This window comes from Herpailurus yagouaroundi, unplaced genomic scaffold, assembly GCF_014898765.1.
Source record: "Herpailurus yagouaroundi ecotype Mexico unplaced genomic scaffold, PumYag 188, whole genome shotgun sequence".
Classification (NCBI taxonomy): Eukaryota; Metazoa; Chordata; class Mammalia; order Carnivora; family Felidae; genus Herpailurus; species Herpailurus yagouaroundi.
In genome coordinates this window covers 21,009,001-21,036,368 of record NW_024412419.1, presented here as the reverse complement: position 1 = coordinate 21,036,368, position 27,368 = coordinate 21,009,001, and the positions used below count along the sequence as shown (strand labels likewise).

At 51.8% G+C, this 27,368-nt stretch overlaps 1 protein-coding gene across 2 annotated transcripts in view; it reads left to right on the top strand.

Annotated features, from left to right (window-relative positions):
• Positions 1-1,796: 1,796 nt before the first annotated feature.
• Positions 1,797-27,368, top strand: part of KIF3C (kinesin family member 3C) — a 38,409-nt gene continuing 12,837 nt past the window's right edge. For both annotated transcript variants that reach the window (XR_005797204.1, XM_040496247.1), the window contains exons 1-5: positions 1,797-3,981; positions 23,806-23,907; positions 24,545-24,667; positions 25,803-25,921; positions 26,414-26,530. Coding sequence is in view for 1 of the 2 variants with exons in the window: in XM_040496247.1 (XP_040352181.1) it covers positions 2,425-3,981; positions 23,806-23,907; positions 24,545-24,667; positions 25,803-25,921; positions 26,414-26,530 (2,018 nt within the window). In the remaining variant the exon portion in view is untranslated. The remainder of the gene's footprint in view (positions 3,982-23,805; positions 23,908-24,544; positions 24,668-25,802; positions 25,922-26,413; positions 26,531-27,368) is intronic.

Here is a 27,368-nt window from a genome sequence, read left to right as displayed (position 1 = left end):
GGGCTCAGTCCACAGATTCAACTGCTCTCTGCAGAGTGGAATATGGGTAGGGCACTAGCTTGGTCCTTGGGCTTGAGAAATTATACTGATTTGTATCCTAGAGGAAAAATACGAAGACCCCTAAAGAGGAACACTAAACACAGACCTAGTCTATCCAGGGTACTCAAGACAGCAAGAGCTGTAGGGCAACCAAGCTAGGCCACAAGCATCTATTAAGGGCTTGCCTAAAAATAAGTCTTCTCAGGGACATGTGGCTGGCTCAGTGGGCGGAGCATGACTCTTGATCTCAGGATTGTGAGTTCAAGCCCCATGCTGGATGTAGGGATTACTTAAAAATAAACTCTTAAAAAAAAAAAAAAAGTCTTCTCACTGGCACAATAGTTTTTCACTGTTTCATTTGAGCCTTGCAACTACTCCATAGAGTATTATTCACCCCTGCCCCTGGCTCGCCACTCCAATTGTTTAAACAGATGAGGAAGCTGAAGCTAGAGCAAGGTAAGTGACTGCCCAAAGTCACGCAGTTGGATGGAGACCAGAAGTGCAAGTTGAGGGGTTCCTGGGGGGCTCAGTCAGTTGAGGTCCAGTTCTTGATTTTGGCTCAGGTCATGATCTCCTGGTTTGTGGGACTGAGCCCTGCATCAGGCTCTGTGCTGACAGCATGGAGCCTGCTTGGGATTCTCTCTCTCCCTCTCTCTCTGCCCCTCCCCTGCTTGCTCTCTCTCTCTTTCAAAGCAAAGAAATAAACTTTAAAAAAAGGTGCAATTTGAGTTCAAGCTTTGTTTTATGCAAATTCTGTCTCTTTCTGCTCCGGAAAAGAAACTGATCAAGGAAGGCTTCCCAGAGGAGGAGGTGCCTGAACTGCTCAAATGGCAGTCCCAAATGTGAAAGGGTGACAGCACCCTCTGGGCAAAGGCACAAAGATGCAACACAGCACATCCAGTTAAGAACACAAAACATGGTTCTTAGAATGTGAGCTCCTTGAGGACAAGAAGGTGCAGCTCCTAGAATGGGGCCTGGGGCTCCGCAGGCACTGTTTGAAGGAATGAATGTCTGGAACACAGTGTACCTGGAGGTGAGGCTCGGAAGGTAGACCTGTATCAGAAGATGGTGGGGCTTGTAGACAATATGGAAGGCTAGTGGAAGAGGCGAGAAGGGGACCTGGGCGCATGTGCAGAGAACACGTGAGGAGAGAATCGGCTGCAAGGTGGTTCCAGGAGACAAGAGGAAGGCCAGAGGTAAATCAGGCTGGGGTAAAGGAACGACAGAGTCAGGAAACGTTTAGGAGTCAAGGTGCCTGGCACCACTCTGAAGGGGAGGGGTGATCTATACGCGTCTGCAGGCAGAAAGGCAGGAGCAGTGGAATGATGGAGGATGGTACCTGTGGAGGGAACAAGTGTGGGTGGTGGATACCCCCCGCCCCGTCCCCGCCAGGTAGGCTGCAACCTCAGCAGTCACTCCGTAGGTTGCAAGCCAGAGAGGGAGGGGCCTCCCGGACGCGAGAAGGCATCAGCAACCTGCCAGAACCCGGTTAACAAAGGCAGGACTACAATTCCCAGCATGCTCGGGCCCAGTGGGGTGACGGCGGGCGGTGCCTGCGCCGCACCCGCCTGGTGGGCGCGGGACCTGGGTCGGCACCCGAGCCTGTCATTCCGGAGGGGTCCGCGGGGGTGCGGGCGGGCGATGCACCCCTGTCCCCCGCGCTCCGGCCGCGCCGGGCTCGCGCCTCCCGCCCCGCGGCCCCGCCCCTTGCCCCACCCCAGCCGGGCGCCTTAGCTGGGGCCGCAGCGCGGTGGCAACATCACTCTCGCCGCGGCTGCTCCGCCCCATCCCCTTCTGTTTTTCTCTCCCATTCTCCGGTGGCAGCGGCGGGGAAGGTGGAAGCAGGGGCAGCGGCAGCCGCGCTGGCTGCAATGAATGATCCCCCAGCGCGGGGGGAGGACCCCAGGTGAGCCTCTGCCCTCGGGAGGGCCGGGACCCCCGGCCGCCCAGGACCAGCAGCCCCCGCCATGGATCCCTAGAAGAGGAGGAGGAGGAGGAGAAGACAGCTTCGCCGCCCACCCCCATCCCATTTTCCTCTTCCTTTATCTCATTGTTGCCGTAGCTGTTTACGGCAGCGCTCCCTCTGCCCCAGCATGGGGCGGGTTCCGGGCACTGCCGTTCGGCCGGTGCGGCTCCCGCGGCTGCCCGGGGATTCTGCCTAATTCTCCCTGCCCGGCCGGTGCAGCGAGGACCGGAGAGCGGTGGAGGCCCGGACTGCAGCAGCGGCGGGGCCACCTCCCAGCATCCCCACCCTAGGAGGCTGCATGCGGATTGAAGAGCGGCGCCTGGGGGCTGGGCCGGCCAGGCTGATCCGGACCTAGAGAGGACAGCAGGACCGCCCAGGCTGCGGAGGGGCCCTGGGGGCAGGAAGGACAGAGCAGCAAGATGGCCAGTAAAACCAAGGCCAGCGAGGCCCTAAAGGTGGTGGCCCGGTGCCGCCCCCTCAGCCGGAAGGAGGAGGCTGCTGGTCACGAGCAGATCCTGACCATGGACGTGAAACTGGGCCAGGTGACCCTGCGGAACCCCCGCGCTGCCCCAGGGGAGCTGCCCAAGTCCTTCACCTTCGATGCCGTGTACGATGCCAGCTCCAAGCAGGCGGACTTGTATGATGAAACCGTGAGGCCCCTGGTAGACTCGGTGCTTCAGGGTTTCAACGGCACGGTGTTTGCCTACGGCCAGACGGGCACTGGCAAGACCTACACCATGCAGGGGACCTGGGTGGAGCCCGAGCTGCGCGGGGTCATCCCCAATGCCTTTGAGCATATCTTCACCCACATCTCTCGCTCCCAGAACCAGCAGTACCTGGTCCGGGCCTCCTACCTGGAGATCTACCAGGAGGAGATTCGAGACCTGCTCTCCAAGGAGCCTGGCAAGAGGCTAGAACTGAAGGAGAACCCGGAGACCGGCGTCTACATCAAGGACCTCTCCTCCTTCGTCACCAAGAATGTCAAGGAGATTGAGCACGTGATGAACCTGGGGAACCAGACCCGGGCAGTGGGCAGCACTCACATGAATGAGGTCAGCTCCCGCTCCCATGCCATCTTTGTCATCACGGTGGAGTGCAGTGAGCGCGGCTCAGATGGTCAGGACCACATCCGTGTGGGCAAGCTCAACCTGGTGGACCTGGCTGGCAGTGAGAGGCAGAACAAGGCAGGCCCCAACACAGCCGGAGGGACGGTCACGCAGTCCACGGGGAGTGGCGGTGGCGGTGGCGGTGGCGGCGGCGGTGGTGGTGGTGGCGGTGGTGGAGAGAGGCCTAAGGAAGCCTCCAAAATCAACCTCTCACTGTCTGCCCTGGGCAACGTGATCGCTGCTCTGGCGGGGAACAGGAGCACTCACATCCCTTACCGGGACTCCAAGCTGACCCGGCTGCTCCAGGACTCTCTGGGGGGGAACGCCAAGACCATCATGGTGGCCACCCTGGGGCCAGCTTCTCACAGCTACGACGAGAGCCTCTCCACCCTGCGCTTTGCCAACAGGGCCAAGAACATCAAGAACAAGCCCCGGGTGAACGAGGACCCCAAGGACACTCTGCTGCGGGAATTTCAGGAGGAGATCGCCCGCCTGAAGGCCCAGCTGGAGAAGAAGGGGATGCTGGGAAAGCGGCTCCGGAGGAAGAGCAGCCGCAGGAAGAAGGCTGTGTCAGCCCCAGCCGGGTACCCTGAGGGGCCAGTGATAGAGGCCTGGGTGGCTGAAGAGGAGGATGGCAACAACAACAACCACCGCCCGCCCCAGCCTACCCTGGAGTCAGCCTTGGATAAGAACATGGAGAATTACCTGCAGGAACAGAAGGAGCGTCTGGAGGAAGAGAAGGCGGCCATCCAGGATGACCGCAGCCTCGTGAGCGAGGAGAAGCAGAAGCTGCTGGAGGAAAAGGAGAAGATGCTGGAAGACCTAAGGCGGGAGCAGCAGGCCACAGAGCTGCTCGCAGCCAAGTACAAGGTAAGGGCCCCAGAGAGCAGGGGTACTCCAGAGGTCCCCAGAGGGATCTGGGTGACAGGCTTTTCTTTGAGGGTCTGTGCCCTGACCTGAGTGAAGCAAGGTGTCCTCCCTCAGCGCCACACACTGCCCTCTTGCCAGATGCTCCCCTGGAGCAGCCAGGCAAATTCCTGCGATTCCGGGCTGCCAGGCAGAACCTTCCAGGAGCGCCTAGGAGGACAGACAAACTCACACGCATACACACACGAAGCAAAGCAGGCAGGTGATCTTTCAAGCCAGTGAACCCGAGCTGGTCTCACCTACTGCTTGTCCATCTCTGCTGGTGCCGTCTGTGTCAGTCGGGTCCATGGGACGACCAGGTCAGCCTCGTTTGGGTGTGGATTGTCTTGCACAGCCTCCTCCCCTGGGACCTCCTCCCTCTGCAGCACCTTCACACCTCACACCATTTTAACCATATCTGACATTCGGACAGCACTTCCCGGTTGACCAAATGCCCCACAAACGCGATCTCATTTGAGCCTTACAGGAGCCATCCGGGGTCCTGGTTCTTAAATCCCCACCGTAAGGCAAGGAACTAAGTAAGTCTCAGAGAGGTGACATGACCAAGGTTCCATCCTACAAATGACAGAGCTGAGCCGGAATGCCTGGACCTCGGACTCTTTCGGTACTTGGATGGCAAGGTAGGACTAGGGATGGATCCAGCTTCCCATGAAAGCAGTCCACGGGAGCCATGCAGTGCAGAGCCTGGTCCTTGGTAGCATCAGGAGGGAGATTCAGGGATCACAGAGAGGGGACGAGAGAGCACTGGGCTCTACCCTGGAGCCCTGGAGTCTAGGCCTAGCTATTCTATAGCTCATTAAGTGACCTTGTATAAGTTGCTTCCTCCTTTTCTCAAACCTCAGTTTCCCTTTTTGTAAAACCGAGGTGGTCTCGGCGATCTCTGAACCTCTTCCAACCTGAGAAGCAAACTGGCCCCCACACTCAGGCCTCGTCCTGGTCCCAGTAAGAGCTAGTTCCCCATTGCCCTGAGAGCTATCTGGGCCTTCCTGAGCCGTTCCCTTCCCGATGGGGGCCTCCAGGCCCTAGGTGGGGCTAAGCTACAGAGGTCCCTGCCAGGCCAGCCACAGACCTGTTAAATTTCACTGCTGCTGATGCCACAACTCAATGGTCCAGGTATTTCCGGGTCCCTGGATTCCTCAGCACTAGGGGTTGGAGGAAGGACACAGGGAACCATGCGCTTGCTGGTTCACTTGCTGGAGAGAAAAAAACATTGCTATTTTTTATGCCCTCTCAAGAGTGTGGGCTGGGGATCAGGGAACCCAGCCCGCGGAAGGAGAGCGGCAGCTGCTGCTAGACGGGCAGATGAGCTGTATGCCATTGTCTGTGTTTATGGGAATGTGTTGCTGCACCCGCGGCTCTGGCCTTGCATGTTTAATATTTAATTCACCTCCGTGAGCTCAGCAAGGGTTCTGCTGAGGTGCTTCCTCAAAGAACGGATCAGGGGCCCGGCACCTTTGGGGCCATCCTGGGAGAAGCAAGATGTTAACGGCAGAATAGTTACACTCAGCTCTCCCTAGGAGGAAGGGAATCCAGGCAGTCTGGTGCTTTCCACTGGGAAAGCTTACATGGGCAGGAGTCTGTCATTGGTTTCATTACCAAGAGTGCCCCCTTACCCCTTACTTTCCCTTCTCCGTCCTCATGTCCCTTAAGGCTGGGAGGCCGTGGAGGCTGAGACGGTGCAGGAGCACACTTCAGCCCTGACGAAATGGGTAGAGGGGTTGGAGTGAAGGATCCAGTGGATTCTTCCCGCTGGGAACAATGGGATCTCCCATTGTTGGCAACTGACTGGCTCCCTCAGTAAGATTCTTGGATCTCAGGCAGTGTGGGCACAGATCAGAGGACGGTCAGGAGATCAGGGCAGCCAGCGCCAGAATTCTTGCTCTAAAGGCATGGTCCACAGAACCCTCCTTCTTAATGCTGGCAGGGCCTTTGGGAAACTGAGGCCTGGACTTGCCCAGGGCCACACAGGTAAGTTAAGGAAATCCTAGACTCTTTATGCTTGATCTGGCCTCTCCATGACAGCAGCATCCTGATGTTACCTGTGCTGCTTGATAATCAGAAAAATTCACTTTTCTGTAACTCTTTGACGTCTTCACCTCAGGCAACCCCAAGAGATGGGAACTACTTGTTCCCATTTGACAGTTAGGAAAACCAAGGCTGGGGAAGTCGAGTGACTCTCTCTGTGCCCTCAGCTGATAAGCAGTGGAGCCAGGGCTGGGACCCAGGTCTCCTAATGCCCCCAGACCTGTGCTCTTCTCAAGTCATCACGGTCCCTCCATGTTTGCTCACTGTGTGATTCAGGGCAAAGGCCTTCGCCTCTCTAGGCCTTAGGTTTCCGTTCGCCTAATGAGAAGTCCCGCATATCTGACACATCTCCCTGGGGACTGGGAGAAACGGTCATTATGTGCCAGGCTTTCAGACATTAGTGGAGGGGGAGGGGTGGCTGGGAAATTCCAGGAGGGGAATGAGTCCATGTCCTGTGACTTCTTATCACACCCAGCCCGGGACAAACAGCAACAAGCAACTCAAAGTGGAGCCTGGACGGAGGACCCCAAGCTCCTCGTACCTCTAAGGCGCTGGCTGGTTCAATGTTGGATGTTTCCGGGATGGAGGAAACAATTTGAGGACTCTTGAGGGATCACCAGGGCAAAGAGGGGAGGAGCGAGGTAGAGATAATCCCGGGCCTGCCTATTCCACGGGCTTGTGCCAAAGATTAAATGAGATCATTAGTGGGTGGGCATTTGAAATACGTTGAAAGAGCCAAATAAATGGAGGGGCATTAGCAGCCACCGGGTGGCTTCTGTCTACCAAGCAGGGGTCCAGTGATCTCCGGGATTGACATCTTTGTTGTTAGCTTGACTCTTTCCTTGCCGGGCCGTCCCCCACGGCCTTGCCATAACCCTGCAGCTCCGGAAGCAGAGCCGGGCAAGAAAGACGTGGGAGAACTCAGAAGGCTGGGAGCTCGGGTCCCTCCTGGAAATTAACTGAGCTTCTGCTCCCCATCAGCCACACTCTCCTCTGGTTCCCACTTCTGACTTACGGCATCAACTCCCCTTCTCGCCTCCCCCCATTCCCTTCTTCCTGCTCACACCACCCTCTGGGGGCAACTAAGCGGTAGCTGATGCGACCTAGTGCCCTCGTTCACTCTCTGACTCATCTTCCACCTCCAGGCTCCCTGCTTCCTTTGTTCTGTCCTCACTGTGTACAAACACAGTGCCTGTCTCCTTGGAGTCTCCTTTCATCTCTCCTTCTGTGTTCACCGTGGGCCTCAGGGGGTGTTAGGTGTGCAAATGTGTGCTTGCTTGTGATTGCGATTGTGACCAGCGCCTGCGCCTGCTTTCTCACGAATCGAATCGTTAGCAACCCTTATGTAGTACCTCCAGGGGGCTTGATGGCTTCCAGGGCCTATGGGGAAGGGGGCGCAGGGCAAGTCACAGACCCACAACTGAGGCTGTGGCTCTGCCGACATGTGTCTGGGCACAGTGCACGGACTGCGGTGAGCACTGGTGAAAGCATATGGATTGGTTGGGAGAAGGCCCACTTTATTCACGTTTAATTGTGCAAGGCGTTTTTGTTTTTTTTTTTTTTATTTATTTTTTTTAATGTTTATTTCTGAGACAGAGAGAGACAGAGCATGAGTAGGGGAGGGGAGAGAGAGAGAGAGGGAGACACAGGGTCAGAAGCAGGCTCCAGGCTCTGAGCTGTCAGCACAGAGCCCGGCGCGGGGCTTGAACTCACAAACCGTGAGATCATGACCTGCGCCAAAGTTGGTCACTCAACCAACTGAGCCACCCAGGCGTGCCCCGCAGACGTTTTTTAAATGACTACTTTAATTTCGCACTGAGTTGTTTGAGGGATTGGACCAGGTAATGTCTAAAACTTTGATCCTAGGTACTTAAGAGAGAAAACAGAAGTGTGTCTCGGGGAGGTCAGGGCTGCAGATGACACAAAATGAGGGTTCCAGTTAAAGAGAGGAGGGGAAGAGGCATGCCTGTTGGTCCCCACGTAACTAGGTCTGGAGGGAGAAGAGCAGGCAGGTCTTGGCCGGAGCCCAGCTCTGTCTGTGGTGGGTGTAGAAAAGAGACCCTGCAGCAGCCGCTCCCAAAGCCAAAGGGATGAGGTCATTGCAGAGAATACAAACTGCACTGAATTTTTATTGTCCACTTTGTAGGTCCCTCTTCTCCCCCTCCCCACCCCCCCCACTCATGAGCACTGGGATTAACCACGAGAAGCTATGCAAAAAGGGAGTTTCAAGCTCCAGAAATAGCAGTGATCACAGTAATAATGCCGTTTACTTAACACTTGCTATGTGCCAAGCACTATACTACATAGTGTATTATAAATTATGCAACTTAATCCACACAAGCACCTTCCAAGAAAGGTGGTGTCACTCTTCCCATTTTATAGCTGTTAAACCGAGGCCCACGGAGGTTAAGTAACTTGCCCAAGGCCTCATATTTTGCATGTGGCAAATCCAGTCGAGCCCGGGTCGGTTTAACACAAAATTTGATCCTCTTTTATGCTTAAAGAGTTAGGAAGATCAGCAACCTGGTTGCTAGGAAGGTGGTGGAAAATGGCAGGAGGTTGTGTGGCTGCATTGAACTTGAGGTGACAAAATCCAATGGGCAGCTAGAGATGGATCGGTGTAGTTTAAGAGGAGGCACAAGACCAGAGATGGAGATTGGGGGCCCGTCTTTAGAAGAGATCTTAAATGGGACCCTCACCCTCTGTTCTTGACACTCTCTCCCTCTGTGTAAATGACTCCCAGACTGGGGTCTCCCGTCCTGGTCTCTCTGCTGACCTTGTTCTGTAGCGTGCTGTATTCAGAACAGGTGCATCAGACACAGACCTGAGTTTAGTGACTTACTAGCTCTGAGACCTCAGTTACCTCATCTATAAAGTGAAACAATAACAGTACCACTACGTCAGTGCTATTGGGAGGATTAAATGAGATAATCAGCGTTAAAGCACTTTGCACAGTTCCTGGCATGGAAGTGTTCGGTAAATAACAACTGTTTATTACTGCCTCGTGGACAGTGTCTCCTGGCTTCACCTTCCTGATAAGTCAGACACACCATGTTTTAGTCTGGCATTCAGGGCCTGCCAGTGGCTGGCTGCCATATATCTCCTCAATCTTGCCCACCCAAGCCAGCTACTCCAGTGGGAGAACCTCACAGCCAGCTGGCCTACCCCCATCTTTTGAACCTAATAGGCACCTCACTTTCTGATGATTGCACCATTTTTTGTTTTTTTTTTAATGTTTATTTATTTTTAAGTCAGAGAGAGCCAGTATGCGCAGGGGAGGGGCAGAGAGAGAGGAGACCCAGAATCCACAGCAGGTTCCAGGCTCTGACCTGTCAGCACAGAGCCCGATGTGGGGCTCGAACTCACAAACCGTGTGATCGTGACCTGAGCCGAAGTCGGACGCTTAACTGACTGAGCCACCAGGCGCCCTGATTGTCCTGTTTTTATATCCTAGATTGTCCTGGTGGCCAGAGGATGGGAATTACAGGAGCAGATTAAAGTCAATATAAAAAACTTCCTAACACTTAGAAATGGGCTGCTTCTAGAGGTAGTGGGCTCCAATCCCTGGGAGGGCTCAAGGAGAAACTGAATGTCAGAGGCGCTCAAAAGGGATTTATGTATCAGCAAAGCCATTGAACTCGATGGTCTTTAAAGTCCCCTCCTCCTCCTAAAAGTCCTTAATTGTTGGAAATACTATTTTTTAGAGCAAAATATAAAATACTCAGTTCATCTTTTTGAAAATTCAGATTAGGGGTGGCTGACTCAGTCAGAAGAGCATACAATTCTTGACCATGAGTTTGGTCCATGAGTTTGGTCCATTGGTCCCCTACCATGTTGGGGGTAGAGGTGACTTAAATAAATAAAACTTTATATTATTATTACTATTTTTTCTAAGTAGGCTCCATGCCCAGCGTGGAGCCCAATATGGAGCCCAACGTGGAGCTTGAACTCATAACCCTGAGATCAAGACCTGAGCTGAGATCAAGAGTCAGATGCTTAACTGACTGAGCCATCCAGGTGCCCCAATAAATAAAACCTAAAAAAGAAAAAAGAAAAAATTAAGACCAGAGGGTTTAAGTTTTAATGTATGCATTCAATCAATAATAAACAATAATTTTCAGTTCTCTATCGTGGCCAGTTAGAAAAAGACGATGAAATGAAGAAAAGAGAGAAGAGAACGGGGAGAAAGACAGGAAAGAAATAGAAGGGGACGGTGAAGACGGGAAAGAGAAGTGGGGTCATCGGGGCGCCTGGGTGGCGCAGTCGGTTAAGCGTCCGACTTCAGCCAGGTCACGATCTCGCGGTCCGTGGGTTCGAGCCCCGCGTCGGGCTCTGGGCTGATGGCTCAGAGCCTGGAGCCTGTTTCAGATTCTGTGTCTCCCTCTCTCTGCCCCTCCCCCGTTCATGCTCTGTCTCTCTCTGTCCCAAAAATAAATAAACGTTGAAAAAAAAAATTTAAAAAAAAAAAAAGAGAAGTGGGGTCATAAAGGCAGGGAGAAAGAAGGAGAAAGTGGATAAAGGGGCGAACAGCAGGACTTCTGGGGAGAAGGAGCCCCAGGAGGAGAAAAAGTGCTGTGGAGGGGGGGAGTTAAATACCCAGTATCGTTCCGCTCTCTGGTCTTCATGTTGGTCTCTGAATAGGGCTGTTACCAGTCTCTGGAGAGACTCCCCAGTAATCTAGGAAGTGTCTACTTCCCCAAAGCTGATCTGGTGCCTTCCACGTCCCCCAGGACACCAGTCCCATGCCAGACACTCGGATTTACGGGGCTGGGTCATCAGGGACTATACAACACACCCCCATCTCAGCTAAGTCCTCCACCATCCTTGAGAGAAGCCTCCTGATAAAAAGTGATGGGTGCCCCGAGCTGCGTCTGACATCTAGGTCAGAGTCCGTGGCCTCTTGGCATTGATGGGATCCGTGTCTTCTCCTCCTTCCCATCCCTGGCAGCAGTGTGATCATTTAACAGAACTACCATGAGCTGGGGCATTTTATAATATAAAGATTTGCCTGGCAAGAAGCATTTAAGACTCATACATTTCCATCAGATGTTTTGGGCTTCGAGTTATGTCGAGGCTCAGCAGGCCTTTTGGTCCAGTGTTGGGTTTCTCCCTACGTGTGTTGACTGGAGGACTGTATTATTGCCCTTAGTCATTTCCAGCCCCCAGATAGCACAAGATTGCATCAAGTGGCTATGATAATGTTCTCATTGTGCTCTGAGGACTAGAGGCAAGTCCTGGAATGCAGCTAGAGAAGGGCACCCTTCTCCTACCATGCCCTGCCAGCCTGTTGCACCTGGCCAGTCTAGGCCGCTTCTGGAGCCTTCTTGGCCTGAGAGCTGTTGAACCAGGTAGCCTGAGGAGATAAGAAAATGGTCCCTCTTCCCACAAAGCTAGCCATTCTGCCATGCAGCTTTGCAAGGCAGATCCCTTTTCCCAGAGTTCAGAGGGCACCTGTTCTTGTGGTTTGGTATATCTAGAATTTGTGATATGCTGAGAAATTCCTGGGCATTAACTCCTGGTCATATTAGAGTTATTTCTCAGTCGTCTCCCTTTCCTGCCAGATGTACTTAACAGAGGAGTACCAGGTCCTGGGCTGATCTGTTTCTATAGCACTAGGTGACGGACCTGCAGGCTTTCTCCTTTCTTGAGGTGAGCCAGCAGAATAATAATGACAACAATAGTAATGATGATGATAGCTACCGTTTCTTTAGTGCAGGTTTCGTACAGCCAAACACACTGCCTGTGTTCTTTATGTGCATTGTTTTTCTTTAATCCGCACATCAGCCCCGTGAAGTAGTACTATTTTAATCGCCACGTGACCAGTGAGGCTACCGAGACTCCTTAAGGAAGGAACAACCCAGGGTCACTTGCCTAGGAAGCGTTAGGGCCAGAACAGGAGCCTCCGTCTGCCTGTCTCCAGAGCCCACGATCTTTACCTCCACACTGTAACACCAACTCAGATACGGAAGATTCATGCCAGATCCCGGGCTAATAGGCCCCAGCGGGAGCTCTTATCTGGCGAGATGCTTAACTCAACCCATCTCTGGCCTTCCGTATGATGCAAACCCCCAACCCCTAACTCACCTGGCTCCATTCATTCGTATCATCAACAAATCTTTTTGAGTACCCATGACCAGGAGCATGTATCAGTAGGTATAGTTGAGTAAGTCTTTAAATTATTTAAATTTCTGGAAGGAATGATAAGAATTCACTAATAGTGGTTATTTCTAAGAATTTTAATGGGGAGGGAGGCTTTCATTTTTCAATTTATACTTTTTTTACCTTTATCTTTTTATTTTTACTGCAAGCATATAGTACTTTGTTAAATAAAAACTAATCTAAAAATTTTAAGGGAGGAAAAATATATAAAAGAAATGTGTTAACACCTGGTTGGAAGATTGGCTTAAAAACAATGAATAATTGGGGCGCCTGGGTGGCTCAGTCGGTTAAGCGTCCGACTTCGGCTCAGGTCATGAGCTCACTGTTCGTGAGTTCAAGCCCCGCGTCGGGCTTTGTGCTGACAGCTCGGAGCCTGGAGCCTGTTTCAGATTCTGTGTCTCCCTCTCTCTCTCTGGCCCTCCCCCGTTCATGCTCTGTCTCTCTCTGTCTCAAAAATAAATAAACGTTAAAAAAAATTATTAAAAAAAAATGAATAATTGAGGGAGATCCGGGTTGATAATCATTCTCAGTGATATTCAGTTATTGGTAATCCTGTGACCGTGGACAAGTCACTTCCCCTCCCAGGGACTGTAAGACATGATCAGTAGATGATTCCTTGCTTTCTATACTATTTGCTGATTCACCTCAGAAGCAGCAGGTCAGGAGCCCAGGGTTAGAGGTCAGCCTGAATCATGGGCAGTGGGGACTGGAGAGGAATGACCAAGCATTGCCTGGGGGCTGGAGGCTGTATGACCCCAGTGACCCACCTAAGCCCTTGGCCCTGTGCCCAGGCTGTCAAATGCTGAGTCTGCCCTTTATGCCTCCTTAGGTCTCATCCAGTTCTGACATTATAGCGTTCTGTAGTTCACTTGCATCCCTGGTGCTGGAGAGACACCCTCTAGAACACTACATGCAAACAAGGGAAGTAGGGGAGAAGGAGGAAGGTAGGGATCAGATGTGAGGTGTTTGTGGTTTTCTGACTGAAGTGAACGGGCTGTTTTTTTTCTTCCCGCTTTTCTCTGAGGGGCATCCATCCCCTGTCCAACACAAAGCTGGGAGCGGAGTCCTTCTCAGTTCACTCCCCAGCCAATATGCTTCCCGATCGCTAATTTTTTTCTTCTTGATGGGAGAATTCCTAGCATTTGAGAGACCAATCCTTTCTGTTGTGTTTTGGGCCATCCAAGGAGACTCAAGGCAGGAAACAGCCTGAGTCTCCTGATTTCTGTCCCCCGGGGCAGAAAATCACTGCAAATAGCACGGTGCTTCCCTTTACTGTTGTCTTTTGGTTTCTTTTTTTTTTCTTTCTTTCTTTTTTTTTTTTTTTTTTTTTTCCTCTTACTGCTATCTTCTCAAGATCTGTAACGAGGGAGCCACAGAAGGAGAAATAGGCCTGTGACAGTAGGAGTGGTGGTAACAAGAGATTTGAGCAAGGACTGTTCCACTGATTGTTTTGTGTTGCTCTTTGTGATGAGTAGACACTGATTGACAAGTAACTGCTGACATTTGATTGTACTTTATCACTTACCAAGTACTTTCACGTCTGTTACCCAACTCACCGTTCTTACCCAAAGCCTGCAAGGTTGGTGGTATTCTCTTCTGTTTTACAGATAAGGAAACTGAAGTCCAGGGTCTGATGCCCTAGATTTCATAGCAAATAGATTGTAATAGATTACATAGCAAATGTACCAGCATTCAGGCTCCCTGACATACCCAGTGCTGTTTATATCATTCCTCTGTGGAACTTGGGAGGTGGCCTTTCCCATGAACATTCCAGGGGTTAGCCTCTCTCCGGGATGCTAGTGACACTGACAGCCTCCCCCCAGGCATGTGGTTAAGACTCTAACCCACTCATCTCAGAGGCCCCCAGAAGATGCCTCAGGCAAAAGCATCTTCAGCAGAGATCTGCCTGTTTCGGCTCAGAGAGAAAGAAATGGCGCCCTGAGCTTTCCTGATGGTTCCCGAATTGGCAAAGGTTCAAATACCAAATGCTGCTTCTCTCCTAGGCTCCTTCCTTCCTGAACCCAAGAGAAAGCTGTGGAACGGGGAAAAGGACGCCAGTGGAGTTAGGAAGCTGCTGTTCAAATATCACCTCTGCCATTTACTGGCTCCATGACCTTGAGCGAGTCTGTTTACCAGTCTGAATCTCAGTTTCCTTTTATGTCAAGTGGCAATCATTCTTGTTATCTCAAATGGGATGATTAATCTTAAAAGGACCTAGCCTGGCCACAGGCACATGGCAAGTTGCATCTGTGATTCCTGTCGCCCTCAGAATGTCATAGATTAGCTGGCGCTGGCAGGGCAGAGCCTGTCTGGCTTCTGTGAAATCATACCTGATCGTATCTTCTCAGAAGAGTGGCTCTCTGGGCCTGGCTGTCTCCTGTCTTTCCAGATCGGCGCTTAATGAGTACTGAGGCCTCCTTCCTCTTCCTTCTGGTCTTGCACTGGACCCTGCACAGGAAGGGGTGAACCTCTGAATATCCCAAGCTGGGCCTGAAGGCTGACATGGTCCCTGTGATGAAATGGGCTATCAGTTGTCACAGCAGCCGCCTCTAATGCCTGGAATCAAGACCCTGGTCAAATTGGGAAATTATCTGGAAAGAACATAGTCAATGTAGGAGCAGATTACACTTCTTTATTTTATTTATTTTTTAATGTTCATTTCTGAGACAGAGAGAGACAGAGCATGAGTGGGGGAGGGGCAGAGAGAGAGGTTAGACACAGAATCTGAAGCGGGCTCCAGGCTCTGAGCTGTCAGCACAGAGCCCGACAACGGGGCTTAAACTCACCGTGAGATCATGACCTGAGCCGAAGTCGGTCGCTCAACCAACTGAGCCACCCAGGCACCCCCAGATTACACTTAAAATTTCCTGGATTATGAGACTCCAGGCTTAGACTACTCCATCTCTGTTGACACATCTTAATGTCCCATCTGTAAAGCAAAGGGGGTGGGGTCCATGATTTGCTGAGGTTGCCTTACTTCTGCCGTGATTTGTATCAGTCTCTCAAGAGTCAGACCATGGCCCTGGAGCGCCCAGCCCTGCCTCTTCCACCCCCACAGCCTCTGCTGGCCTTTTAGTTACACTGGACTTATTTAGAACCAGTAGGACCAAACCCAGTCCTGTCCACAGGCCCCACCCACCTGTCTTTTGCCTTGAGAGATCACAAAGGCAGCATTAACTAGGGCAGCTAAGAGCTCCAGGGAACTGTTCCTGGGGACTAGGAACCCTGTATTCCCAGCCCCTCTGTTTAGTAAATCCCAGTCTGAAGTGGGCCTACGGATTTGAGGCATCCCTGTCCCTCCCTGTCCTCCATAGGTGATAGTAGGACAGAGATCTGAAGAAAAGGAGGAGATGGCAACCCGGTACCCCCCGAAAAAGGGGGGGGGGGGGGACATAAAAGTAAAAGCAACAAAAAAATCCCACCCATGTTTCCAAGCAAAGAATTGAAGTCATGCATGACATATTTCAGAGCGTGGGGGCGAAGCAGACAGCATGGGTTGAGAATGGGGAGAAGGTGGGGGCTGAGACCTTGCACCTGCCCACAGATGTTGTGCCAGGACCAGCGCGCCCCCCCCCCCCACCCCCCCTTCTAGCATAAGACAGGCTCTGTCAGCCAGGCTTGGCTGACAGCGTGGGCTGGACAAGTGGGCAAGACTTGGTGAGTCACCAGAAAGGCAAATTCAGTTGTCATTCAGACCACGTCTGTGCTGGGTTTCGGCGGGGCTGGCAGAGAAGCACAGGGGCTGTGGACAAATGGGAGTGGGGTGATAACAGACAGTCAGACATCATCCAGAATTCTCTTCATAGAGCCCAGGGCCCAGCCAGAAGGAGAGATCCTGAAGCAGAGTTCTAGATCCAAGGAGGAGATGTAACATGAAGGCCAATTAGCAAGAACTGACAGAGAAATCAGTCCTGAGAGTCCTATTGTACGGGTAGGGGAGGCTCAGAACCTGGGGGCCCTGGTGGTCTTGGCTGGAACAGCAGATTCCAGGCCTGATTGGCAGCTCAAAGTCTGCCTGACTGTCTAAATGGGTATCTTGAATCCATTTGGACATTGTCAGGCAGAATTTTTTTTTAATGTGTATTCATTTTTGAGAGAGAGAGGGAGAGAGAGGGAGGTGCAGAGAGACAGGGGGACAGAGGATCTGAAGCGGGCTCTGCTCTGACAGAGAGTCCAATGTGGGGCTTGAGGTCACAAACTGCGAGATCATGACCTGAGCCAAAGTCGGACACTTAACCAGCCGAGCCACCCAGGCACCCCTGTCAGGCCGAATTTTGAATGAAGAGAGCAAAGGACTAGGTGTGGGTAGCTGGAGAAAGTGGAGGCTGAACAAAGAATTGTTTTGAATCAGAGGTCTGTCTCCTTACTTAAAGATCACCAAGAAAAAAAAAATAACTTGAAAAAAGCGTAAAAGGATATGTTGTGAAAGGAGAGCTCAGCCCTCCACAAGTCCACCTGAAAGGTATAGAGAATATAAAATAAATGGGAAGGCTCAATTTTATATCTACTATTAGAGCAGTTTTTAAAAATAATGATAATACTTCGTGCCTATGACATTGTAATAAAAGCAGCTCCATTATTTATTGCTGGCAGTAGTTTAAGTGGTTAGAACTTGGCAGTATGTTCTAAGATAGACAAAATGTTTTTTTTTTTTATTTAAAAAAAAATTTTTTTTTAATGTTTATTTATTTTTGAGACAGAGAGATACAGAGCATGAATGGGGGAGGGTCAGAGAGAGATGGAGACACAGAATCTGAAACAGGCTCCAGGCTCTGGGCCATCAGCCCAGAGCCCGACGCGGGGCTCGAACTCACGGACCGCGAGATCATGACCTGGCTGAAGTCGGAGGCTTAACCGACTGAGCCACCCAGGCGCCCCTAGACAAAATGTTTATAATCCTTTGTCCACTCCTGAAATTTCCTTCTAAGAAAGTCATCTAAAAAAACCAAAAAATTTTATGTACAAGGATGTTTGTCATAAACATTGTACACAACCAAAATATCTTTTTTAAAAATTTTTTTAAATGTTTATTTTTATTTTTGAGACAGAGAGAGACAGAGCATGAATGGGGGAGGGTCAGAGAGAGGGAGACACAGAATCTGAAACAGGCTCCAGGCTCTGAGCTGTCAGCACGGAGCCCGATGCAGGGCTCGAACTCACGGACCGTGAGATCATGACCCGAGCGGAAATCGGACGCTTAACCGACTGAGCCACCCAGGTGCCCTAACACAACCAAAATATCTTCTAATGCAAGTTAATGAAATATATTTAAATTAGCTGCTGTATTATGCAATCATCAAATTTATAGTCATAAACCTTAGTGAAGTAACAGGAAATTCTGGAGAGATTTGGTTAAATGGAAATAGCAGGACATGAGTGTATATTTATACCTTGCCCGTTGATGTGAAAAAATGATGTGTGCATATGGAAAAATCTGGAAAAACAGGGAAAATAAAAGAAGCTGAGTATGTGAGGAATATGTTTTTTCCTAATTTTCTTTTATTTCTGTGGTTATTCTGATATTATTGCTTTTTTTTTCCTGAAGGGAGAGAAAGACAATAAAAGGTTAAATATGTGTGCTCAGGAGGGCACCTGGGGGAGTAGAGCAACTCTTGATCTCGGGGTCCTGCGTTCAAGCCCCACACTGGGTATAGAGCTTACTTTAAAAAAAATGTGTCTTTAGAATCCCTTAATAAACTGTTAGATATTTAAAACAGTCCTCCTGAGATAACCAATTTCATAAATGTATCACCTTTTATGAACAGTAGAACTTCCCTTTCTGTGTCAAAAAAACCCAAAGTATAAGTTCTTCCTCTGTGTACCAGGACTGATTGGAAAAGCCTGGATCTTTCCTTTTCACACCTATTTTAATTTAATTTTATCTTTTAAAGGGAACATTTTTTTTTAATGTTTATTCATTTGAGAGAGAGAGAGAGAGTATGAGCAGGGGAGGGGCAGAGAGAGAGGGAGACAGAATCCAAAGCGGTCTCTGTCACACTGTCAGCACAGGGCTCCCTCCACCTGATGAACCACAAGATCACGACCTGAGCCAAGGTCAGATGCTTAACTGACTGAGCCACCCAGGTGCCCCTATTTTATTATTCTTTTTTAATGTTTATCATTTTAAGAGAACGTGTGCCTGAGCGGGAGAGGGGCAGAAAGAAAGAGAGAATCCCAAGCAGGCTGTGCACGTAGCACAGAGCCTGATGCAGGGCTCGATCTCACGACCAAGAGATCATAACCTGAGCCAAAATCATGAGTCAGACACTTAACCGACTGAGCCACTAAGGTGCCCCATATTTTATTTAATTTTTTTAAGCAAGCTCTATGCCCCAGCCTGGGGCTCGAACTCACGACCCTGAGATCAGGAGTCGCATGCTCTACCGACTGAGCCAGAGAGGCACCCCCACACCTATTTTGATCGTATAGTTTCCAGGTCTATCCTCGTAACCTTTCTTTGTCTTTGCAGACTAAAGAGTCCTAATTTTTAATAGCCCTTGGATGGTTTTAGCTCCCTTCTCTAGATCACTCTCTCCGTGTCCCCAGAGACGCAGTGAGGGAACTACACACAGTGCTCCAGATTGAGCTGCGTCACCATTTTATATTAGGGTAGAATGATTTTTGTTTTGTTTCCAAAAAAGCCTTCATGATGGTGCCTGGCCAGATGCTAGTGGCTTTTTTAGCTGTGGAAGCATATTAAGCCAATGTCTTCTGGGAACAATAGAGAATTACTCCCCCCTCCCCCACTTTTTTTTTTTTTAACTCATAACTGATTGCTCACAGCTATCATTTAATGAGTAGAGCTAGGATTACTTTTTCCCAGAATGTAAAACTGTAATTGAAGCTCATCTGACATTTTTTTTGTCAGCTCACACGGCCTAGAAATTCTCTTGGACGTTACCACTTACGAAGCTCTGGGGGCATCTGTGGAGCTGGGTATCTGGCCAGTGCTCTCTTTCTTGTGTGATTTCTAGTGGAGATCAGTCCTGTCTTTTAACATCTGAACAGTTTTCCATCCAGAGAGATGCCTGTTTCTGTTTCCTTTTCCTAATCCACCCCCCTATTACGAGAATATACTTCCCTTCTCTGTCTCCTTACCCCCCCCCCCCCCCACCGACCCCAGACCCCCTATCTAACTTAACCAAGGCAGGGGTATTTTAACCTCTAACGTTCTGGCCACTGGCTTCCCCATGTACCGGAATAACCATGGGGATGAGTCAGACACGATTTTCTCCTGATAGAAACGTGTTGCTCTTCTCTTAGCAGGTTCTGCTTCCTAAAACACTGAACAGAATGTCTGGAGTAGAAAGAGCATGGGCTTTGGAGCCAGGCCGACCTGGGCCTGGATTTTCCATCTAAATTTAATGGCCGTGATGTGACTGACGGTGGATGGAGAACTTAACCTGTCGGAGCTTTCGTAAGGAAAATGATGGTGCTAACAGCCCCTTAAAGCATGTCACACGGGCCACCTGGGGATCTCCTTACAAAGCAGATTCTGATTCACTAGGTCTGTGTAGGGCCTGAGATCCTGCATTTGTAACAAGTCCCCCGGTAATACTGATTCTGGGGGGAACCTCAAAAAGCAGTGATTCTGGGGCGCCTGGGTGACTCAGTCAGCTAAGCGTCTGACTCTTGATTCTGGCTCGGGTCATGATTTCACGGTTCCTGAGTTCAAGCCCTGCATCTGGCTCTGCACTGACGGTGTGGCGCCCACTTGGGATTCTCTCTCTCTCCATCTCTCTCTGTCCCTCCCCTGCTTGTGCTCTCTCTCTCTCAAAATAAATTTAGGGGCCCCTGGGTGGCTCAGTCTGTTAAGCATCCAACTTCGGCTCAGGTAATGATCTCACATTTCATGGGTTCTAGTCCCGCATCGGGCTCTGTGCTGACAGCTCAGAGCCTGGAGCCTGCTTCGGATTCTGTGTCTCCCTCTCTCTCTCTGCCCCTCCCCCACTTGTGCTCTGTCTCTTTCTCTCAAGGATAAACATTAAAAAAAAATAATTAATTAATTTAAAAAAAAAGGCAGTGATTTTTAAATATGAACCTTGAAAAAACACCAATGCCCAGACCTCATGGCTGGCTCTCCTGCCCCTTTCCAATTTGATTGACCGTGGGGTGTAGCCTGGCCCTAGTAAAAGCTCCCCAGGTGACTCTAATAGACATCAAAGTTTAAGACCCAATTCTTAAAGGTTTAGTAGGAGAAGTAAATATGGAACAACAGCTGACCAGCAAAGAAAATAATGGTTTTCTTCCTCCTGGTTCCCCGTCCTGTTCTCTCTCAACCCGGGTCCCCGTCCTTAACTCCATCAGGAAAGCCGGGGCATCAGCAGTTGCCCCGCGCCTTCCTTACCAGACTCTTCCACGGAGCACCTGGCTTGGGAGTTCTCACGGCCGGTCATGAGCCGAAGGGCCCAAGATTATAATGCGATGTGGCCCCACAGTGGGAATTTGAAAGGCTCCCCAGTGACTCTAATATAGCAACCAAGTTTGAGAAGTCGTGTCTTTATGAGGTGGCAAAGAGTGAAGGACACTAGAGTCACGTAGAGTACCACGGGAAGTGCGAGGACTCAGGGCTGGAGTGTTCCAGAACGGGAAGCCAGGCCAGACACCAAGTCCCCCAACATCTCATTACCCAGTATTTGGAGGGATCAGTTATCCATGGCCCCAGCAGGAGGGGGTTTCCTCCGCATATGACAGAACTGCTGCCTTGTCTCCTTCCTGCCTCTTCACACCCGTCCCATCCCTCCTGCCAGGCTTCCCAGATTCTCAGACCCCACTGCTCTGCCCTTTCACCCTGCACCAGTGAGTGTGGGCCAGTCAGTTGAAGTAGGAGAAGTTGCCAGAAAGGGCCGGTTCTATTCTGGATGAGCGGGCCCAGGAAAAGGACCTAGAACCCCCCTCTGGGACCACCTCAGGGATTCCTTTCAGTGCAGCACACATTTATTGAGCACTTACTATGTGCCGAGCACCAAGACACGATTCCTACCCTGAAGGAGCTCACAGGGGAGACAGGATATCAGCAGTAATGGTCCATTCTGGGAAAATGGTAGGGACGTGTCCCAGTTAGGCCCAAAGGAAGAAATGTGCAGATTTGAGGGAATCAGAGAAAACATCCCAAGGTTCTCAAGGTGGGTCTTGCAGGATAAGGAGCGATTTTCCAGGTGGACGTGGAGTGGGAAGAGGAGCCCGGTGTCGTGGAAAGGCACAGCACATTCCAGGAGCTGGAATTCTTCCTTTTTTTTTTTTTTTAATCAAAAATAAATTTATTCTTTGTTTTTCAGAAACAAATTTAGTGATTCATCGCTTACATATAACACCCAGTGCTCATCCTAACCGGTGTCCTCCTCGATGCCCCTCACCCCTTCGGCCCTTCCCCCCACCCAACATGCCGCCGGCAGCCCTCAGTTCTCTGTATTTAAGAGCCTCTTGTGGTTTGTCTCCCTCTCTGTTTTTATATTATTTTTGCTTCCCTTCCCTTATGGTCATCGGTTTTGTATCTTAAATGCCACATCTGAGTGAAATCATATGATATTTGTCTTTCTTTGACTTAGTTCCCTGCAGGAGCTGAGATTCTTTGGGTGGAACTGGAGCACAGGGCACACCTGGGGAGTAGGCAGCCAGGGAGGCTGGGGGGCTGGGCCAGCCCGCAGGGCAGGGAGCTGCTGCCGACCTTGGGTTTTATCCTGCGAGAAATGGAGGCCTGTTAAATACTTCGCAGCAGAGGAGGGGCAGGCTCAGACTTGTGTTTTTGGTGACTGCCCCTGGGTGTCATGCGGGGGGTGGATGGAAGGGGAAACTGAGGCAGCAAGGAGTCCATGGCAAAAACCCAGGTGAGTCATGGAGACCGCAGTGAAGTCAGCAGGTGTCGGTCGTGAGGATGAAAAGGTGGGAATGGCGCGAGCCCTAACAAGGCAGACTTGAAGGGGTCTGATGACTGGCTTGGTGTAGGGGAGGTGGGGGGTTGCACTCAGGGCAGGGCCTGGGGGGAGGAAGCTAAGGTGCCTGGGGCACAAGATTTAAGGAGTCACTCACGGAAAGGATAGCCGCCTTGGGTGAGAAGGAAGAATCTAGGCTGAGTTTGTGCCTGTGGTGGGGGGTGGGGCGGGGGTGGGGGAGGCTGGGTGGTGAGATAGTAACTCACAGCAAGGCCTGGAGGGGAGGGGCAGTAGCCCAGCAGGTGGCAGTGGTGTGGCCTTGAGGACAGGCAGCTATCCGGGGCCCCTTGCTCTGCGGCAGCCCTGCCCTTGGCTTCGGAGGCTGTGTGGGGCCGCTCTGACTGGCCTGGTTTTGCTCAGCGCCCAATGGCATCCTCACACAGCTCAACCTCTGACCCCCAAAAGCAACCCTTAACCCCTGTCCCACTTTGTCCGCGGTGATGGGGCTCTCACAGGTGGCAAAGGGTCTTCCTTTCTCCCACATTGTGACAGCACCGTCTGCTTTGAGAGCCCTCAAGCAGGTCAACCGGTTCCACTGGGAAAATTTCCAGTGGGGAGGCAGCCAATATCTTCTGGTGGCTCAAGGTGATTTCAACCTTCCGGGAAGCCTGGGATGAAATCAGAGGACAGCTGGAGTGCCCTGGGGCAGCACCCTCTGACTAGCAAGAATGAAAGTGCATTTTATGTAGTCACAGGTTACCCAGTTTATACAAATGCATGACCAGTTAAGCTTCAGAGTCAACCAGCACCCCTGGCAGGCGTGTGCCTAGCACCGGGCTGGGGGCTTTCACCCAGCACAGGGGCTCACGGACTGAGGGTGGCGGGTTCAAATCTTCCCTCTTTGTTAACTAGCTGCAGGACCTCAGGCTGATTACTCTCCGTTTCTTCATTTGTTCAGTGGGGAAAGCAATAGCACCTTTCTCTTAGGGTGAGGATGGAGATCAGAGATGGTGTTTGTTAGGGGCTTAGTTCAGCCCCTCGCACGCAGTACCCAGCAAATGTTTGTCGGCCTCCCTGGAACAGAGCAGTTCCCGTGTTACGGATGTGAGAGCCGAAGGGGGTAACTTGGCCAGGGCCTTGCATTTAGTGGGCAGAACCCGAGTCTTTCTGGAGCTCTCCAGGACTCATGCCGCTTCTGGAACCTCATATTGCCCCTTAGTGCTGCAGAGTCTTCCTTTTCTTTTGCTTTCCGTGTCAGCTGAAGATTACACCTGTGTTGAGAGCCCTCTTCCTGAGTCAGGAGCCAGTTAGCTAAAGAGCTGGGCTGCCTGTTGACTGGAGCCTCTGCTCGCCACTCTTGAACACTGGCTCCAGCCAAAAGCCAGGATTAGGATGCCTTCTGCACGTCCCTCCTAGGCATGGTTAACGAACCTTCCATCTGTATCCAAAGCAAACAGATCAGGTGTCTATATTCCCCGAGAGATGCCCTCTCTTTGCCTCCCCTGACAGTCTTCTTGACAATGGGAGCCTTGGGCTGGAGCCCAGGAGGCTGGAGGGGAAACTTTGTTCTCAGTGAGGACCACAGGCCCTGTCTGGGATACATCTTTTGTCCACCCCCGGAAGGACCGTGGAGCAGGGAAGCCAAACCTCTCAAGCTGGTGATGCCGTGGCCATTTGAAAAGCCCCTCACCTAATCCCTCTGTGTCCCCAGGCCATGGAGAGCAAGCTCCTCATCGGGGGCAGGAACATCATGGATCACACCAATGAGCAGCAGAAGATGTTGGAGCTGAAGAGGCAGGAGATTGCGGAGCAGGTAGGGCTGGGGGCTTCAGGTCTCATGAGGGTGCATGGCCTTGAGGTCTTGTCTGGAGGGCATGGGGCAGTGAGCCATCATGGACTCAAGATCCCTGGAATACAGTGCTAAGAACCTAAGACCCGATGCCCTGGATCCCATGGGTCCACCAGCCCAGGAGCCTGCCTGTGTCCGGGGCACTGCCCGCCGACGGCTGAGAGGAAGTGGCAGTTCTCCATGACATCAGCCTCTACGGGGCATCTGGTGTTAATTCCTGCCACAAGGGCGAACGTTCTTTTCCATCTGTATGACCACATCTGAAGTCTTCAAGAACCACAATTTGTTGGTCCTTCCGGTCATCGGTGACACCGCAAGGGGAGAGGGTGAGGAAGCTGGGAAGCCAGTATGATGGGAATCTATAGCTGCTGGACACCCCTAGAATGTGCCAGCTATATGAGCCAAGAAGAAGGTTCAAAGAGGCTCCACTGAGGTTGGGGTAGAAGCAGGGGCCATGGGACACTGTCTTCTCCCCCCTGGCATCTGTGGTCACCATGCAGCCAGACCCCATGCGAGGCAGGATGCACCTGTCCCCTGAACTCCCTTGGCCCTCCCCGGTACACGCTGCCCCACTGAGCCCCTGTTCCCTGCCTTGGCCTAGAAACGCCGTGAACGGGAAATGCAGCAGGAGATGATGCTCCGAGATGAAGAGACCATGGAGCTCCGGGGCACCTACACGTCCCTGCAGCAGGAGGTGGAGGTCAAAACCAAGAAACTCAAGAAGGTGAGATGCCACAGGCGAAGGGGTCAAAGTGTGTGAGGGCCCGGCAGCCTCTCCCCAAGATGGTCACCCTCCCGAGGGGTATGTGTCGTAGGGCCCCTTCCCCACTTGGCTTGAACTGCTGAAGCCCCGAGTTACTTTGCCGGGGCTGCCGGGGTGAGGGGTGGGGAAGGCAGGGGTCTGGGGCTGGAGTGGAACAGAGCCTTTGCTCCTGGGCCAGGCAGGGCTTGAGAGGCTCGGAAGGCCTTCACTTCCAGTCTCCAGTTGCCATCCTCACGGCGGTGGGTAACTTTCCCCTGTGCAGTGTCATCAGTGAGTCACAATTTGGGTAGCCAGGCCTGGGACAGGGCCCGGAGTGTCGAGGAGACCTGAGGAGACACAGCCTGGGGGAGCTCAGGAAGGGAGCCAGAGGCGCCTGTGGACACGGGAAGGGCTGAGACTGCTCTCCGGGACTCTGCCAAGTCCTTGGCCAGGGAAGGGCATGTATAGGGACAGCAAACTCCGGCCCGGATTCTGGGAAGAGCCTGGAGAACCCTGAGGGTTGTCAACGTGGCTGCCCCAGTGCCGGCCAAGCTGCCCAGCCACAGTGGCAGTTTCCAGGGACATACCTGGCTCTTGGTGGGTTAGGAGTGGGACAGCAGGCTCTGTGCTGCCCTCCACACCCCCATTCGTGAGAGCCCCTGGAGAGGCAGGAGTGGGATGGGTCACCTTGCAAACTGGCTTAGGCCCCCTTCCCCTCCCTGGACCCTGCACCAGCTGTTGTGTACTTGGGTCCCGATTCTGACTCTTCTCTTAACTAGTTGTGTCACCTTGAGCGTCTCTGTGCCTGAGTTACCTCTTCTATAAAAAAGAGGGTGTTGGATTAAAAGGTCTCGCGGGTCCCTTTCAGTTTGAACATTCCACAATGCTGCCAGCAGCTGAGAGGGAGCAGGTAATGGGCCCTAATGTTGGGAGGGACAGGACAGCCCTTTGAATAACTTGCCCTGATTTGTGACGGGGCAAGAGGGAGATTCAGACTTGGACCTCACCCCGAACTCAGCTGGTAGACCCTGAGCCTGCGTCGGTGGGGCCCAGGCTGGGTCACAGGGCCCTCGCTGCCACACTGCACAGCCTCTGAGCTGCGCCTGTCTCCACGCAGCTCTACGCCAAGCTGCAGGCGGTGAAGGCAGAGATCCAGGACCAGCATGATGAATACATCCGCGTGCGGCAGGACCTGGAGGAGGCACAGAATGAGCAGACCCGGGAGCTCAAGCTCAAGTAGGGCCCCCTCCCCTTCCCGGTCCTGGTCCTCATGGCCGTGCCTCACTCCCTGGCCTCTCCCTGATGGGCTTAATTCCTTCCTGAAGGCCTCATTCCAGCCGTCTGCTCACCCAGGAGTCCACGTCCCTTAGGAAGAGAATGTGTCGAGGGATGGGGACGAGGTCTAAGTTCTAGAGTTGCTTATCAACCTCCTCTCCTTGTTTCCTTCTCTTTCCTCTGCTCTGCCTGTATACGATCAGTCCCCCAAAGTGCATGCTGGGTGCTGGCCACGGGTCACCCCTCAGGCCCTGAGCTTACAGTCCTTGCATTGGAAGCAGTGATTTCAAGCTCTGTGACTTCTGTAGGGACCCTCTTCCTCCAATTCTCTGCTTTCTCCTCTGTTCCCTCTGCCTCTTTGCTTCTTGCTTCTAATCCTTCAACCTTCACATGCGCTGTGTGGTCTCTTACCACCCCCCCAGTTCCCCATCTCTACCTCATTCCTGCTCCCAGGTACCTAATCATCGAGAACTTCATCCCCCCTGAGGAGAAGAACAAGATCATGAATCGGCTTTTCCTGGACTGCGAGGAGGAGCAGTGGAAGTTCCAGCCGCTCGTGCCAGCTGGAGTGTGAGTCTCTCTCCCCCTGGTCTGGGCCTAGGCACTTGCCAGCCCACCCCAGGTTGGGGGTGGCCAGGAGCCTGCGGGAGACAGAGGCTTCTGTGCATTTGGAGAAGGGTGGGGAAAGTTCCGATGGAGCATGGATTTCTCGAGACCTAACACAGAGGTCTTCATGAAGGAAGGGTGTTTTGCCAAAAACAAAGTGTTTTCCTTGGGTGCCCCATGAGGGACCTACGGAGAGGAAGAGCGTCTCAGCCTTTTGGCACTCCCAGTGAATGATAACATTCTGTCAGTTTGGTGAATATTCGTTTTTCGGGTGCCAAAAACAGCGACGATAGTTAATATTTGCCTTACTGTATTTTAGACTCTCCAGACAGAAGGTAAATCCGACACAGAGCTCACAGTCCAGTCTGTATTTTCTGAATACAGAGAAGTAATCAGATCAGGAAATGATACAGGCGTGATCCAATCTTTATAGTTTCACTCAGCTCAGCGTGGTGATTCAGCATTTCCACCTGTTTCCTTGTAGCCCAGCTCTTAGGTACAGTTTACGTCTCCTGGCTGTGTGTGTGTGTGTGTGTGTGTGTGTGTGTGTGTGTGTGTGCGTGCGTGCGCGCGCGTCCCCTGGCTCTGTGTGTGTGTGTGTGTGTGTGTGTGTGTGTGTGTGTGTGTGTGTGGCTCCCTCTGCTGGTGGCCGTGAAGATGATCTTCAAACCTGGCAGAGGGACTGCCTCACTCACCTGGACCACTGTCCCTTGATTGAAAATCTTTAGACAGCGGTGTTTAGGAGGCTGGATACCAAAGCACTTCCCTGGAGGTTCTTTGCTGTCTTTATCTCAGGAATATT